The 13,821-nt window shown below is 49.5% G+C and overlaps 2 protein-coding genes across 2 annotated transcripts; one reads left to right on the top strand and one right to left on the bottom strand.

Annotated features, from left to right (window-relative positions):
• Window positions 1-3,478: 3,478 nt before the first annotated feature.
• On the top strand, window positions 3,479-8,066 carry LOC127312108 (probable alpha-glucosidase Os06g0675700). Its single transcript, XM_071823757.1, has 4 exons — window positions 3,479-3,764; window positions 5,022-5,692; window positions 6,137-6,367; window positions 6,447-8,066. Exons 1-4 carry the CDS (start codon window positions 3,544-3,546, stop codon window positions 7,973-7,975), a joined length of 2,652 nt encoding a protein of 883 aa, XP_071679858.1. The 5' UTR covers window positions 3,479-3,543; the 3' UTR covers window positions 7,976-8,066.
• A 169-nt stretch (window positions 8,067-8,235) lies between these two features.
• On the bottom strand, window positions 8,236-13,578 carry LOC127312109 (metal transporter Nramp3). The gene is made up of 14 exons (XM_051342569.2): window positions 13,420-13,578; window positions 12,269-12,432; window positions 11,931-12,009; window positions 11,805-11,845; window positions 11,579-11,657; window positions 11,372-11,476; window positions 10,999-11,108; window positions 10,588-10,769; window positions 10,389-10,458; window positions 9,980-10,153; window positions 9,503-9,607; window positions 9,142-9,273; window positions 8,930-9,025; window positions 8,236-8,833 (listed from the first exon to the last, which is right to left on the bottom strand). Exons 2-14 carry the CDS (start codon window positions 12,395-12,397, stop codon window positions 8,489-8,491), a joined length of 1,647 nt encoding a protein of 548 aa, XP_051198529.1. The 5' UTR covers window positions 12,398-12,432; window positions 13,420-13,578; the 3' UTR covers window positions 8,236-8,488.
• Between the last annotated feature and the right edge of the window lie 243 nt (window positions 13,579-13,821).

Below are 13,821 nucleotides of genomic sequence, written 5' to 3'. Positions count from 1 at the left end.
GGCAACGGCACCGCCCCGACGGCACAGTTTCAGGAACAAGAGAAGCGAAATATTAGCAAGCATGATGAGACGAAAACGTAGCTAGCCGTCGGAGAAGCGTCCGACGCCGAGACACGAGGAAAACCCAAACCCACCACCGCCAACGAACTGCCACCACTCACGCGAAGTCGGTATGACATCAACTAACCAAACGCACGCTGACACGTCCCGAGCAACCACAGGGCGTGAAAACCCTGGGGAGCTTAGGCTGGTGCCAACGCGGGCTGGAGGAGGGGCGCTACCGCCCGCGACGGGGCGAGAGGGAGGCGACAGGCGGGCGAGACGGCAGCGCGGGGCGGTGGATCCACCGCCCGGCGGTAGCGCCCGCTACCGCCCGGCTGCCGCCCGCGTTGGGGGCGAGAGGGAGGCGACAGGCGGGCGAGAGGGGGGCGGCAGTGTTGGCAGCACGGGGCGACAGCGCGGGCAAGAGGGAGGGGGTAACGGCTAGCTGACGTGGCGCGATCTGATTCGTCCACGTCAGCTAGCCGTTGGGGTAGCCGTTGCTGGCTCAAAAAATTCGAAAAAAAAGCCAAAAAACCCCAAAATTTCATCCCCACCCCCTATAAATACCCCCCATATGGTTTCACTCACTCCACACCCATTTCATCTCATTCATCTCATTCACTCTCTCAAATCTTCTCCACCATGTCTGGTTGGACTCCAGATACGACCTCGTTCACGGATCTCTTGCAGCCCGACGGGTCACCAGTACACCTAGATGATGTCTCTCCGACACATCGTCGCTCCAATGTCGGTTCTTCGCCGCTTCCCCGAGTTTTATACTCCTCCGGCACACAACCTCCGGGGCCATATGGGCCATACGCTCCACCTCCGGCGCCATATGGTTCATACCCTCCGCCTCCGTATCCATACCCCCCACCACCTCCACATGCTCCACCTACAGGTAGCGGGAGTGGGACTGTACCTCCTTACCCACCACCTTCGTACGGTTCATACGCTCCACCTCCGTATCCATACGCGCCATATGGTCCGTACCCCCCACCACCTCCTGAAGCCAGTGCTCCAAGCTACGAGTCCGATGCCGCGGAAACAATCGTACCAAAGCGTCCTTCTTCCTTGGATTTTTCACTAACAATATCTATTTCGGGGTAGGTTCATGCTTGGATTTTTAACTCCAAGGACTCTGTCGCCGGTAATTGCAAGACCGGCAATAGTTTTTGGGGTCAGATAGCTGCAACCTTCAACTCTACCTCGGATCCTGCCCGTCGTCGGACCTCGAAGCAACTGAAGGATCATTGGAACGCCTACAACAAGGAGGTGTCCCTGTTCAATGCATACCACATCCAAGAAGAAGCGTTACGTCAGAGTGGAGCAGACGATGCAATGGTCATGAAGGCGGCAATGGAGAGGTACGCGAATGACAAAAGAGTGACTCAGCCGTTCAGACGGCACCACTGGTGGGAAGCTGTTCGCAATGAAGCGAAGTGGAAAGGACAACATGGTCCTGGTAGTGGAACCGATTCCACTGCCAAGAGAAGCCGTCTGGGAGTTTCTGGTGAGTACAGCTCTAGCGAGGCGACGACGGAGGAGGAGCGTCCAACGGGCCGCGATAGGGCCAAGGCCGCGGCACGTAAGGATAGGAGGAAGGGGAAGGAATCCTCATCAAGCAGTGAGGTAGCAAGTAAATCCTTCGCGATGAAGAACATGTGGAATGGTTTAGTGAAGGCTAAGCTACTCAAGCAATGGAACAAAATGAAAGACCGATCAACCGCCGACATGAACGAAGCAGAAAAGCGCAAACATGCGAAGGCCATCCAGATGGTGGAAAAAGAGCTTGGTCTGGGAGATGATGACGACGAGGAGGAGGAGGAGGAAGAGGAGTAGAATTTATTTTTTATTTTTTATGTAATTTTTAAAATTTATTATGCAATTTTATTAATTATTATGTAATCGGTAACATTTTGAGTTGAATAAAATAATTTTCTTGCATTATTTTGAATGTCTAAAAAAATCGAGTGAAATAACTTAATCTGAAAAAGAAATGGTGATGTGGAGGAGAGAGAAGTGAGAGCTGGCACTATAGCCCGTGCACTGGCACCGTGGGGTGAGAGTGGGGTGAGAGTGAGGGTAAAAGCTGACGTGGCGAGGCTATAGTGGGGTGATGCATTGGCACCAGCCTTAGAGCTCTTCTTGAGATAGGAGGAAAGAGTTGGCCCGTTTATGAGAAAAACTAGCCGAAAAACCGTTACAACACGACACCACACGCCAGCCCCGAGGTTGCGCTCCACACGGGTCGACGACCAACCAGGTCGACACCACACCTCAACGCAACAGAGCCTCCAGCACACCCGCAGGGCCGCCGCCCCGCCATCCAGCACCGTGCCCTCCAGCAGCATCGTCGGAGAAGACCGAGAAGAAGGGCCTCGCCACAGCCCCGGCAACCACGGGCCAAGCCAGCGCGAACTGGGCGATCTCGAGCTGGCCCGCCGGAGCCCATCTGGGCCCGAGCGCGTGCCGCCATGCCCCGCCCGCCGGCGCCGCCGCACCACCGCCGCTCCCGCCCGCGCGCCAACGCCTCCACCGGCGCCCGACGAGCTCCCTCTCGCTGTGGACGCGGGAGGGAAAGGAGAACCGCCCCGCCGCCACCTTCCCCGGGGAGCGCGCGGCTTTGCCGGCCCCCCTCCGGCGGCGGCGAAGCAGGGAGGAGAGGTGTAGGAGGGACTACTGGCGGCGGCTAGGGTTTCCCCCTGGTCGCCAGAGGAGGGCGACGCGTGGGGGGGGGGGGGGGGGCTTCTCAGGTTCTCACAGCTGACTATTTGAGAGAAGATGATTGTGTTGTTTTGTGTTTCTCGATTTTCCGTCACGTTGCAACGCACTTACAATCTGATCTTATTAGTATGATTGTCTTTGCTATAAATAGAAGAAGATGTGACAAACACTATAACGGTTGATAATATATTTTTCTGGTGCAACGCATGGTAATATTTTAAAAAACTCATACATAAAATACTTTTGTGTTATTATTATGATTTCGTAGCGAAGCAGAGGTAATTTGCTAGTATATATAGGAGTAATTATAAGTTAAAACCATCGAAATTAAATTCATCGAAATTTAAGCTGCCTTTTAGCTTTTAGCTCACTGATCACGTCAACCCAGCTTTACAGAAAACGCATGGCTCGTCTGCAAGATTATATAAAGAAAAAAGGTGTTGAAAAACTGATCTGTATCCACGTGCTGTTTTTTTTTTTTTAACAAAACTTGCTGTTTTCAGTCCAGCTCTCTTTTTCATAAACAGATCTTCCCCTCCACACCAATCACGAGAACGAGCAATATATTTTCCCAGCTCGCTGGATCGATTTCGAGAGTGAGTCCACACCGCTAAAGTCGCTATCGATCACCTGCCCGATTGATCGATCGCCACTGCTCTGCTTATTTATACTGGCGCGAATCCCGTCACTCATTATTAAGTATTCAGCTGGCCCGCTGCCGGTCTCCTTGCGCTGCACACACCGGTGTCGTCTTCGCTTCGCGTGCGTTCTCTGATGGCGACGCCGCGCTCTGCGCCAGCTAGCTGTCTGCTCCTCCTGCTCCTCCTCGCCGTCGGCTCCCTCGCCGTGTCGCGGGGCGATGACTGCTGCGGGTACAACGTCGTGTCGGTGGCCGGGTCGGGGAGCGCGCTGTCGGCGCGGCTGGAGCTCGCCGGCGAGACGCCGGCGCTCGCGGAGCTCGGGCCAGACGTGCAGAGGCTCTCCCTCACTGCAAGGCAAGTATGATATGATCGCACCATTGACTAGGGTACGATGAGCTTTAGCCTCGTGATCACTTGAGATCATTCAGTGTAGTGTGTAGAGTACTGTAGGGGGTACAGAGCTAGAGTATTTGGGAGGGGGTGGAGTTAGTATTGCTTCAGGAAAAGATCCCAATTGTTTGTGATTTTTCTTCATTTCCATGTAAGATTAGAGCTGATTTAAGAAATGATTGGGACTATTCACTCCATTCCGTTTTAATCGACACGAGCTAGCTAGCTATTCAATGGAACACCACCCCAAGCTAGTGTCGATTTAATCGGAACAGAGGGGTACCTACCAGATAGTAAGTGCTACAAAAGACAGACGTGCAAAAATGCTGAAGTGTTCGAACGATCAAACGATCACACTGGAACTCGAACCCCACAAGCCAGAAAAATGCTGGAATTTTGGGTGGGAGTGGAATTAGTATTGCTTCAGAAAAAAATCCCAGTTGTTTGTGATTTGTTCATGTTTCGTAAAGAGTAATGATTAGGAAAACTTAGCGGACAGTAAGTGCTACAGGAGATTGCTGGAGCTAAGGATGTCAATTTTACCCACGGGTACGGGTATGCTGGAGTTAAGGATGGCAATTTTACCCACGGGTACGGGTATCCATGGACACCGTACCCACATGGGTACTTTTTAATGCCCTTAGGTAGTACTCATATCCTGCCCGCTAAGTCATGGGTAGGGCACGGGTATGGCCTCGTACTCGCGGGTATACCCATACCCTGCCCGTTTATTTTCAATTTCTTATGTGACACGTCAAATTTTGTTGACTTATGAGTTAAAATATGAGAATGTGCTTTTTATATTTTGTTAATTTTTATGTACTCAACTACCTGTTATTGAGTTGAGATAATTTATTTTTTTAATCAAATTTGTTGTCAAGAAATGTAAAATTGTGAGTGGCTTGTATACAATTTGACCTACCCACCAGGTATAGGCATGGGTAAAGTTTTATACCCATAGATATGGATATAGGTAGAAGTTTATATCCATTACCTATCCATACCATACCGATTGCCATCCTTTGCTGGAGTACAGGGCAAAAGAGTACTTAACCGACACCCAGAAAGAGTGAAGTGTTCTGACGATCAAACGATCACAGAATCTCCCGCTCCGGAGGCGAGCGCCTTATCCATTAGGCCATGCGACCACTTCATTGATAAATTCGTAATCTCGATTTATATTACTTTGCTCACCGTTTGCGTTTGTCATGCCGTTGGCAGCCTGGAGACGGACACCAGGCTGCGCGTTCGCATCACCGACGCCGACCACCCACGATGGGAGGTGCCACAGGACATCATCCCGCGCCCCGCACCGGAGGAAGTCTACCTCAACATGCCGCTCCCGGGCAACGGCGACTCCTCCTCGCCGCCGCGCACCCGCGTCCTGTCCACCGCGGGCTCCGACCTCGTCTTCACCATCCACGCCTCCCCGTTCCGCTTCACCGTCTCCCACCGCTCCACCGGCGACGTCCTCTTCGACACCTCCCCGAACCTCGTCTTCAAGGACCGGTACCTGGAGCTGACGTCGGCGCTGCCGGCGGACCGGGCGTCGCTGTACGGGCTGGGCGAGCAGACGAAGCGCACCTTCCGGCTGCGGCACAACGACACCTTCACGCTCTGGACCGCCGACATCGTGGCCTCCAACGTGGACGTCAACCTCTACGGTTCGCACCCGTTCTACATGGACGTGCGGCCGCCGGGAACCGCGCACGGCGTGCTCCTCCTCAACAGCAACGGGATGGACCTCCTGTACGGCGGGTCATACGTCACCTACAAGGTCATCGGCGGCGTCCTCGACTTCTACTTCTTCGCCGGGCCATCCCCGCTCGCCGTCGTCGACCAGTACACCCAGCTCGTCGGCCGCCCTGCGCCCATGCCGTACTGGTCATTTGGTACGAACCTGACATTGCATTCTTCTTCTTGCCACTCTACGGCGATTTACACAAAAATAACCCTTTGGGTATGAATTGCACGAAATGACTCTCCTGCCAAACTATTTTACGCTTCTAATCCTTTTGTGTGGCGCCCTTCACAAGAGCGTCACACCCTTTTATGTGGCTCCCTTTACAAGTGCACAAGTGCGCCACACATTCTGTCATACATGACGGCTCGAGCCTGCCAGCCGACAATGTGTGACGCCGCTCTCACGGCTGCCACATAGACAGGTGCGACGCTCTTCGCAAATGCGCCACACAAAAGAGTTAGAGACGTGAAATAGTTTGGCCGGAGGGTCATTTCGTGCTGTTTTTCCCATAAAGGGTTATTTTTGTGGAAATCGCCCCACTCTGCACACTAGTGTGTTTCTTGAACGCGCGTGCCATGGCGTGGCGCTGCAGGTTTTCACCAGTGCAGGTACGGGTACCTGAACGTGGATGACCTCAAGGGCGTGGTGGCCGGCTACGCCAAGGCCAAGATCCCGCTGGAGGTGATGTGGACGGACATCGACTACATGAACAAGTTCCAGGACTTCACCCTCAATCCGGCCAACTTCAGCTTCGCCGAGCTCCGTCCGTTCGTCGACCGGCTCCACCAAAACGGCCAGAAATACGTCCTTATCCTAGACCCAGGTACACAACGGCAAGAGTCGGTCAAATGTACAAAGAATGGTAAAACAAAGTGGTGGCTGATCGATCTGGTGATGTGCAGGGATCAGCATCGACCCGACCTACGGAACGTTCGTCCGTGGGATGAAGCAGGACATCTTCCTGAAGCGGAACGGCACAAACTTCCTCGGCAACGTGTGGCCGGGCGACGTCTACTTCCCGGACTTCATGAACCCGCGCGCCGACGAATTCTGGGCTAACGAGATCTCCCTGTTCCGGCGCACCATCCCCGTCGACGGGCTGTGGATCGACATGAACGAGATCACCACCTTCTTCAACCCGGAGCCGATGAACGCGCTCGACGACCCGCCGTACCGGATCAATAACAGCGGCGTGCACCGCCCCATCAATAGCAAGACGACGCCGGCCTCCGCCATGCACTACGGCGGCGTGTCCGAGTACGACGCGCACAACCTCTTCGGCCTGCTCGAGTCCCGCGCCACGAACCACGCGCTGCTCCGGGACACCGGCCGCCGCCCATTCGTGCTCAGCAGGTCAACCTTCGTCGGCTCCGGCCGGTACACCGCACACTGGACGGGCGATAATGCCGCGAAGTGGGACGACCTTCGATACTCCATCAATACCATGCTCAGCTTCGGCCTCTTCGGTGTGCCCATGATCGGCGCAGACATCTGTGGCTTCGGTGGGGTCACCACCGAGGAGCTATGCGGGCGGTGGATCCAGCTCGGCGCGTTCTACCCGTTCGCCAGGGACCACTCGGCGATCGACACCGTCCGGCGTGAGCCGTACCTGTGGGCGTCGGTGGCGGCGTCGGCGAGGAAGTCGCTCGGCCTCCGGTACCGGCTGCTCCCGTACATGTACACGCTCATGCACGAGGCGCACACCACGGGGGCGCCCATCGCGCGGCCGCTCTTCTTCTCCTACCCGGAGGACGTCGCCACGTACGGCGTGGACAGGCAGTTCCTGCTCGGCCGCGGCGTGCTCGTGTCGCCGGTGCTCGAGCAGGGCGCCACCACCGTCGACGCCTACTTCCCCGCCGGCCGGTGGTTCTGCATCTACAACCACTCGCTCGCCGTCGACACGCGCTCCGGCGAGCGCGTGACGCTCCCTGCGCTGCCGGACTCGCCGTACGTGCACGTGGCCGGCGGCAGCATCCTGCCGCTGCAGCAGAGCGCGATGACGACGGCCCAGGCGCGCCGGACGCCGTTCCACCTCCTGGTCGCGCTTGCGGAGGACGGCACGGCCGCCGGGGACCTGTTCCTGGACGACGGCGAGTCGCCGGAGATGGGCGGGGCGAGAAGCGAGTTCAGCCTCGTGAAGTTCAGCTGCGCGACGTGGAGCGACGGCAAGATCAGGCTGAGGTCGCAGGTGGTGCACAACTCGTACGCGCCGAGCCGGACCCTGGTGATCAGCAAGGTGGTGATCATGGGGCTCCAGTCAACAGAGCCGCCCAGAAACTTCGCCGTCTATGTCAACGGCGCGGCGGTGCAGTTCAATAGGGCAGTCAGCACCAGTTACAGTAGCAGAGGAGGGCTCGGCGCCGCCCACGTCGGCGGGCTGTCACTCGTCGTCGGAGAAGAATTTGAGCTGAAGGTCGCCATGTCCTATTAAGCTTTAGACAGTTTGAGCATTGGTGTATAAGATTGGATTGAATAAAGACAAGAAATTGAAGCCCAAATATGTGGCACCATCAATGCATCAATTAGTTGATCCTTCTAGCAATTTAGTACTACATTAACTTTCATATGTGAAGCAATTCTTGTATCACAAATGGTCAGTGTGCACGGAAGGTAAACATTTTTCACCTTGAGATGAGTCAGACGCTGCTGTCATTCTTGATAAATGAAAATCCATTACTAGCACTCATCTGATGTTGCAAAAATCTTTTTATTCCTTTATAGAGAATTTTAGATAATAACAATCCACTTGTATAGAATCGATGATACGGTAAATATTATTTGCCGCTACTATCTATCCCTTTTCGATTGAAAGGTTTAATTTTACCACTATATAAGCCACTAGGATTATCTACGTCAATACCTGACATCTAGCTCTTCAGCTATGCAGCTACTGCACCGTCCTCATCAGAAACAATATATAGTTTCCTCATTGCGGCTACTACATCTAGTCCAGATCAGACGCAGGCCGCTCATGGGGAAGCTGCATGCTGGAGATATCCTCCCGGGGAAGATGACCCAGCTGAGAACCTTCTCCCTCGGCATGGACTGCGCCCCCGGGCATGGAATCATTTTTGAGCAATGGCAAGGTGCACTTCCTGTTCTTTCGGAAGACGAGGTAGAGAATCGCAGCGATATATATGAGCATGCCGAGGAACCCAAAGATTCCTGCGAATACTTGGGATACTGTGGACATTCCACTGTGGAGGAGGAGCTTCACAAAGCTTGTTATCAGGAAATATATGTTGATGATCATGATAAAAGAACCGATCACCCATGTTAGCACAGTAATCTGCATTCGAGTGCCAGTTAGATGCAAATCATAATGAGTAATGGGATCGCTGCAAAATTGTTGTGTATATCCAAGTTATTGGGGTGAGCTACTTACGAATCTTGAATTTGTGTGCTGTCCCATCTTTGTTTTGCTACTAGTGAATTTAAGGAGTGGTACTAGAGCAAATGGAAGCTCAAAGGATAGTATCATCTGCATATAACATTGAGAAATTAATATTTAAAATTAGAATCGGGAAACAGGCAGCGTGTGACCTCAATGTGCACTGAAGTATGCTATAAAGATGATCAGCAGAGTGATAGAATTACCGATGCAATGATAATCAACTGCCCAGCTGCTGAGGAGCCACCAATTAGTGACACAATCAGACTAGGCACAATTGCCAAGGACCTAGTTAGAAGGTTCCTTAACCAGGGCGTCATTCGAAGATCCAGAAACCCCTACAATAAGAAACAAGTAAAGTTTCTCTGCTGTAAATAGCATACATTCAAAATATAATGTTTTTCGTACAATTATTTTCACCGTGAACCACATAAATCTCAGTAAGATACTAACCCCAATAACAATCACACGTGGTTGAGTCTTCATGCATTATAACAAGATATATCTACTGCGCAATTTACCTTTGCAGTTTTCAAGATATGGCTAACAATAGAAGAGATAAAATACCTGCATGACATATTGTCCCGCATAAGTTCCAGTAATTGTGGAACTCTGGCCAGATGCCAACAATGCTATTGCAAACACCTTTGAGCTCCAATTTCCAAGGACATTCTACAGCAACATACAAAAGGAAAAAAAAAAAAAAAAACAGATCAGAATACATACTGAAATAAGGGACTTAGAAAGTCTATTTGAGAGCTCTTGATGCATGAGTTATACTTCTATGTAAATTGAGTAAAAACCAAATCCTCATAATAAGGCATAATGCTTTTTTGTCAGAAAGTGTTTCGTATTTGTTAAAATAAGAAAATGCATCAGAGAGGTTTTTGCAAATGCTCAGCTTAGCACATGGTATATACAGCAATATCTTTCAATAAAAGTCTATCTAATTAGCAGTAAACTTGTCTCGAAACCATACAGAGTTTCTAGCACAAAATGAACAACATCTTCTATACTGTCAGGAACCAGAACTATCTGAACAACCTTTAACAAGAATGAAGCTTTGTTAAGATCTAGATCTTTGCAGTTCATCTGATCTTCAGGGTTCAAATTATCTGAACTGCAGACTGCACCACTAACAGATATGATAGATATGTTGATCAGAAAGGCTACTGTGAGGGCAAATGCACTTTCAATCATATAGAATCTACAGGCTTCCTGCAATAAGGTGGAAAATGTATGTTAATTTCACGCTTGTATATCTGAAATTAGTAACAAGGCATGCTCTGAAGTCTGAACACATAGACTGTATGAGTCAGTTTAATAGAGCAGACCAGCAAGGTTTAACAAATCCAGGTCAACATAGGATTTTCTTTTTTCGAACCATGAGTCAACATAGGATATGTAATTATGAGAACGATTAACACAATGGGTTAAGGTAAAGGTAGATTACTTTAATCCCATGAACTGATCGTGGCACTTTTCTTGATAGTACCAATGCTGAGTGGAGAAAAAGATTGTGCCTGCATTTTTTATCAAAAACATGAAAAGGTCTGATGATGAAATTAAAAAAAATGTTTGAGAAAGTTCAAAAAAAGTAAAAATATGTTCAATTTTTTTTAGAGAGAGAACTGGGGGTATATGAAGCTTACGGCATCACCATAGCACCAAGTAGTGAGATAGCAAGACCTGTAGCTCCATTTCCTTTAATTTCAGGAACAAAAAGACCCCTCACAACTTCTGAAGAATTTGGTTTAGAATATCCAAGTTCAACCAAGAAGCATGTTGCTATTAAGAATACCAGAAATGCTATCAGAAATTCCAATTTACGGACCTGCACAAAGGAAATCAATGTGCAACATGAGAAACAAGACTAATACAAACACTGCTTCTGAACTAACGCAGTATAAGCACATTTAAATAGCGATTCTGTTGTATCACAAGTGACAATAAACAGGTCGCCCAATTAAAGGCAAAAATAAATTACCATTAGCATCGTAACTTTATGGTAAAAATATTAACTTGTGAAAAATATTGTGAAAGAAAGCAGAACATGCTCTAACCCCATATTGTTGTAGGAACAGGAGCATCAGAGTGCTGAGCCCAGTTATGAGAACACCGCACCATATTGGGATTTTGAAGAGCATGTTCAAAGCAAAAGCAGTTCCAATCACTGAAACGAATAGGCAACCACGAAACTTAATTAGATAAAAATACAACACAGAGCCCACATAAAGTTGCATATGTCTGTTATATGCCAACTTTAACTGACAGTTTCCACATCACAAACTGCCATTTTAATTTAGACTTGGTTTATGGTATGACATAATCTGCAATATCCTGAAACATCTAAAATATTGAATCCAGGTAGCTTTGCAATTCAGTTAGAAAAATGCAACGTATTCGACCGAAGGTCAACTTTACACATTTTAATACCTTCAGGGATGTCGCATGCAACTACAGCCAGTTCTGCGAGAATCCATAAGATGAAATTTGTGACCTTGGGATATTCAGCCCTGCAGTGCTCAGCAAGATGCTTCCCTATGATATGGCGGAAGTTATAAAAAATATCAGCAACATTCACATGAAAAAACAAACACTAAGCGAAAGAAGTACTAGTGCTGCATTTCTCATAATACTGACCAGTCACAACCCCTAGGCTGGCAGCAAGTGACTGGATTACAAGTGCAGCACAGGACGCAATAAGTATGATCCAAAGAAGCTGCAACCAAAAGAAGATAGTTATGGTTCCTTGTAAAGATTTTTTCACGAAACAGCAAGTTTGGTCTATAGAGTTCCATACTTTAAAGGAAAGATAGGATGGACAGTACCCAAAAATATGCTAGAGACAAGAGAAGAAAGGATGCACCTCATATTTGTAATGTGCTCCAGCCTGTAGGTCCGTCTCGACTGCAAGAACGACAAATTTTATTGATCGTGAGCTGACAACGATAGCAAATTAGTAGAAATTAGCAATACATAGATATAATCTTACAATTGCCAGGATCAATATACGCAATAGAGACGAGAAATCCGGGCCCTATGTATGAAAATAAGTTCTTCCAACTAGTTTTCTGCAATAGGACAAAACACGCAATAATTAGTTCTCTTCATCTGGATCCAGCATCCAGAAATAAATTCAGCAAACAAACTGATTTTGGGACATCAGGTTGAAAACTGCAAATTCTATGCATGCCAAGACATCAGATGCAGATGGAAGAATTATTTTGTCGAACGAGTGAAAACCAACTGCCGTGGCGATATTTTTGTTCTTTTATTTTTGCAAAACCAATCAATCAAGAACTATGAAAGCATTAAGCACATGCCGCATACCTCAGAAATAACAATCTGATCAACATCTATGGTGTCGATAAGAGGGGTGCCGGCTCCATTGGAGAGGTTATTGTTCCCGGCGCTAGTCATAAACTGCGGCTGCGACGAGCATTGCCTCGGGCCACTCATCTTACTCTCTCCCAATGATGCTCAAAGCCGTGGAGCTGCAAACACAATGCAACAGGGGGGCAGTTATTTATAGGTACGCTTTGCAATGACGCTAACTCACTGGGTTAAGTACCGAGAATATGCCTAGTGTGTAGGATAGCAAAAACCACAGCCACTAGCACGATAAGATAAGTTAAACGAACATCAAGACCATAGAACAGTGGACAGGAGGAAAGATACAGTACACATGTGCACAAAAGTAGCAGTTTCAACCAATCTTAATCCGGCAATAGGGACGAAGGTTGAGCCGAAGACGTCTACTTTAGACGGGAGGATAATATTCGCCCGAGCAAATTGGACGGTGTGGAGGTAAAGACACTTAACGTGTGATTACCAACGCAGCATCGATCGGGGAATATAGAAATAACAACAGTCGATGATATCTTCTAGCAGTTGCCCAATATTGAAATGCAAGCTTCGATTCAACGTACTCCTTTATCCCCATACGTACAGCTAAACAAATGGAACAGGATCCTACGGACATGTGGCAAGAGGGAAGTAAAATAATGGAAAGGGGTTTAGAGTGGCATGATGTCATCAATCTGAGACGCCACGAACAAAAAGATGGATTAGCCCACGAGAGTTAAGGAATCTGGCTACGGAGGATGACCCTCGATCACTAGCTAGATGGCAAAGCTAAAAATGCTTGCTTTTGAATTTATAAGGTGTGAGCTAATCACGGTACTGAAATTAAGGGCGGGGTCTTGGCCTTTTGCATGCATGCGTGATGAATCTCTTTCCAGGATTCCTAGCAGAAATTCCGTCTCCTTGAGGAAACAAACGGGGAAGGGAAAAGCGATCACTGGCGACTTGCGAGGTCACCAGAGGAATTGCAGAAGTAAACCCAGAACCGAGAAGAAGAAAAACAGAGTTCCGCAAGATCGGCAGCGCGCGGCGGCGGCGGCCGCGGAGAGAAGAGGAGTTACGTGCACGGATCCGACCGGGGGCGGCGCGAGTCGCGTGGCCGGGAGTGACGGGCGTACCTGCTGTTGCTGGGGCAAGAGAGCGGGCGCGGCGGAGACGTCGTCGTCGCCGGCTCTTCTTCTCCCGCTCGCCTCTGACAGGAGCAGAAAAGGAGTCGCCGGGGCTTCTCGGTCGCGTGGTCCAACGGAGTCCAATCCGAGTAGGTTTTGTCCTGGTGGCGGCACGGCACGGCAGCCGTCCGATCGAGCGGGCCTACGGATAGTGGGCGAAGAGTTCTTGCAGAAAAAACGAAATCTTGGCATGAATGCAGTGCCGTCACTGCCGCTGTCAGTTTCTGCATGAGAAAATCTCGATATATACTAGTCCATAGTCCATACACAATCTTCTGTTTTGTCCTTGTCGATTTATTCCACCCAGCTAGTACCCTACGTTCCGGCGGGACTAAATTTATATTGATTATC

Source organism: Lolium perenne, chromosome 7 (genome assembly GCF_019359855.2).
Source record: "Lolium perenne isolate Kyuss_39 chromosome 7, Kyuss_2.0, whole genome shotgun sequence".
In the NCBI taxonomy this organism is placed as follows: domain Eukaryota; kingdom Viridiplantae; phylum Streptophyta; class Magnoliopsida; order Poales; family Poaceae; genus Lolium; species Lolium perenne.
Note: the sequence above shows the minus strand (reverse complement) of the source record. Positions and strands in the feature narration are given on the sequence as shown.

Coding starts and splice junctions, on each gene's coding strand:
- LOC127312108 (XM_071823757.1), top strand. CDS start 3,544: ATGGCGACGCCGCGCTCTGCGCCAGCTAGCTGTCTGCTCCTCCTGCTC. Junction 3,765..5,021: donor AGGCTCTCCCTCACTGCAAG/GCAAGTATGATA, acceptor TGCCGTTGGCAG/CCTGGAGACGGACACCAGGC. Junction 5,693..6,136: donor CATGCCGTACTGGTCATTTG/GTACGAACCTGA, acceptor GTGGCGCTGCAG/GTTTTCACCAGTGCAGGTAC.
- LOC127312109 (XM_051342569.2), bottom strand. CDS start 12,397: ATGAGTGGCCCGAGGCAATGCTCGTCGCAGCCGCAGTTTATGACTAGC. Junction 12,010..12,268: donor ATCAGATTGTTATTTCTGAG/GTATGCGGCATG, acceptor GTCCTATTGCAG/AAAACTAGTTGGAAGAACTT. Junction 10,770..10,998: donor TGTTCCTACAACAATATGGG/GTTAGAGCATGT, acceptor TCCTTTGTGCAG/GTCCGTAAATTGGAATTTCT.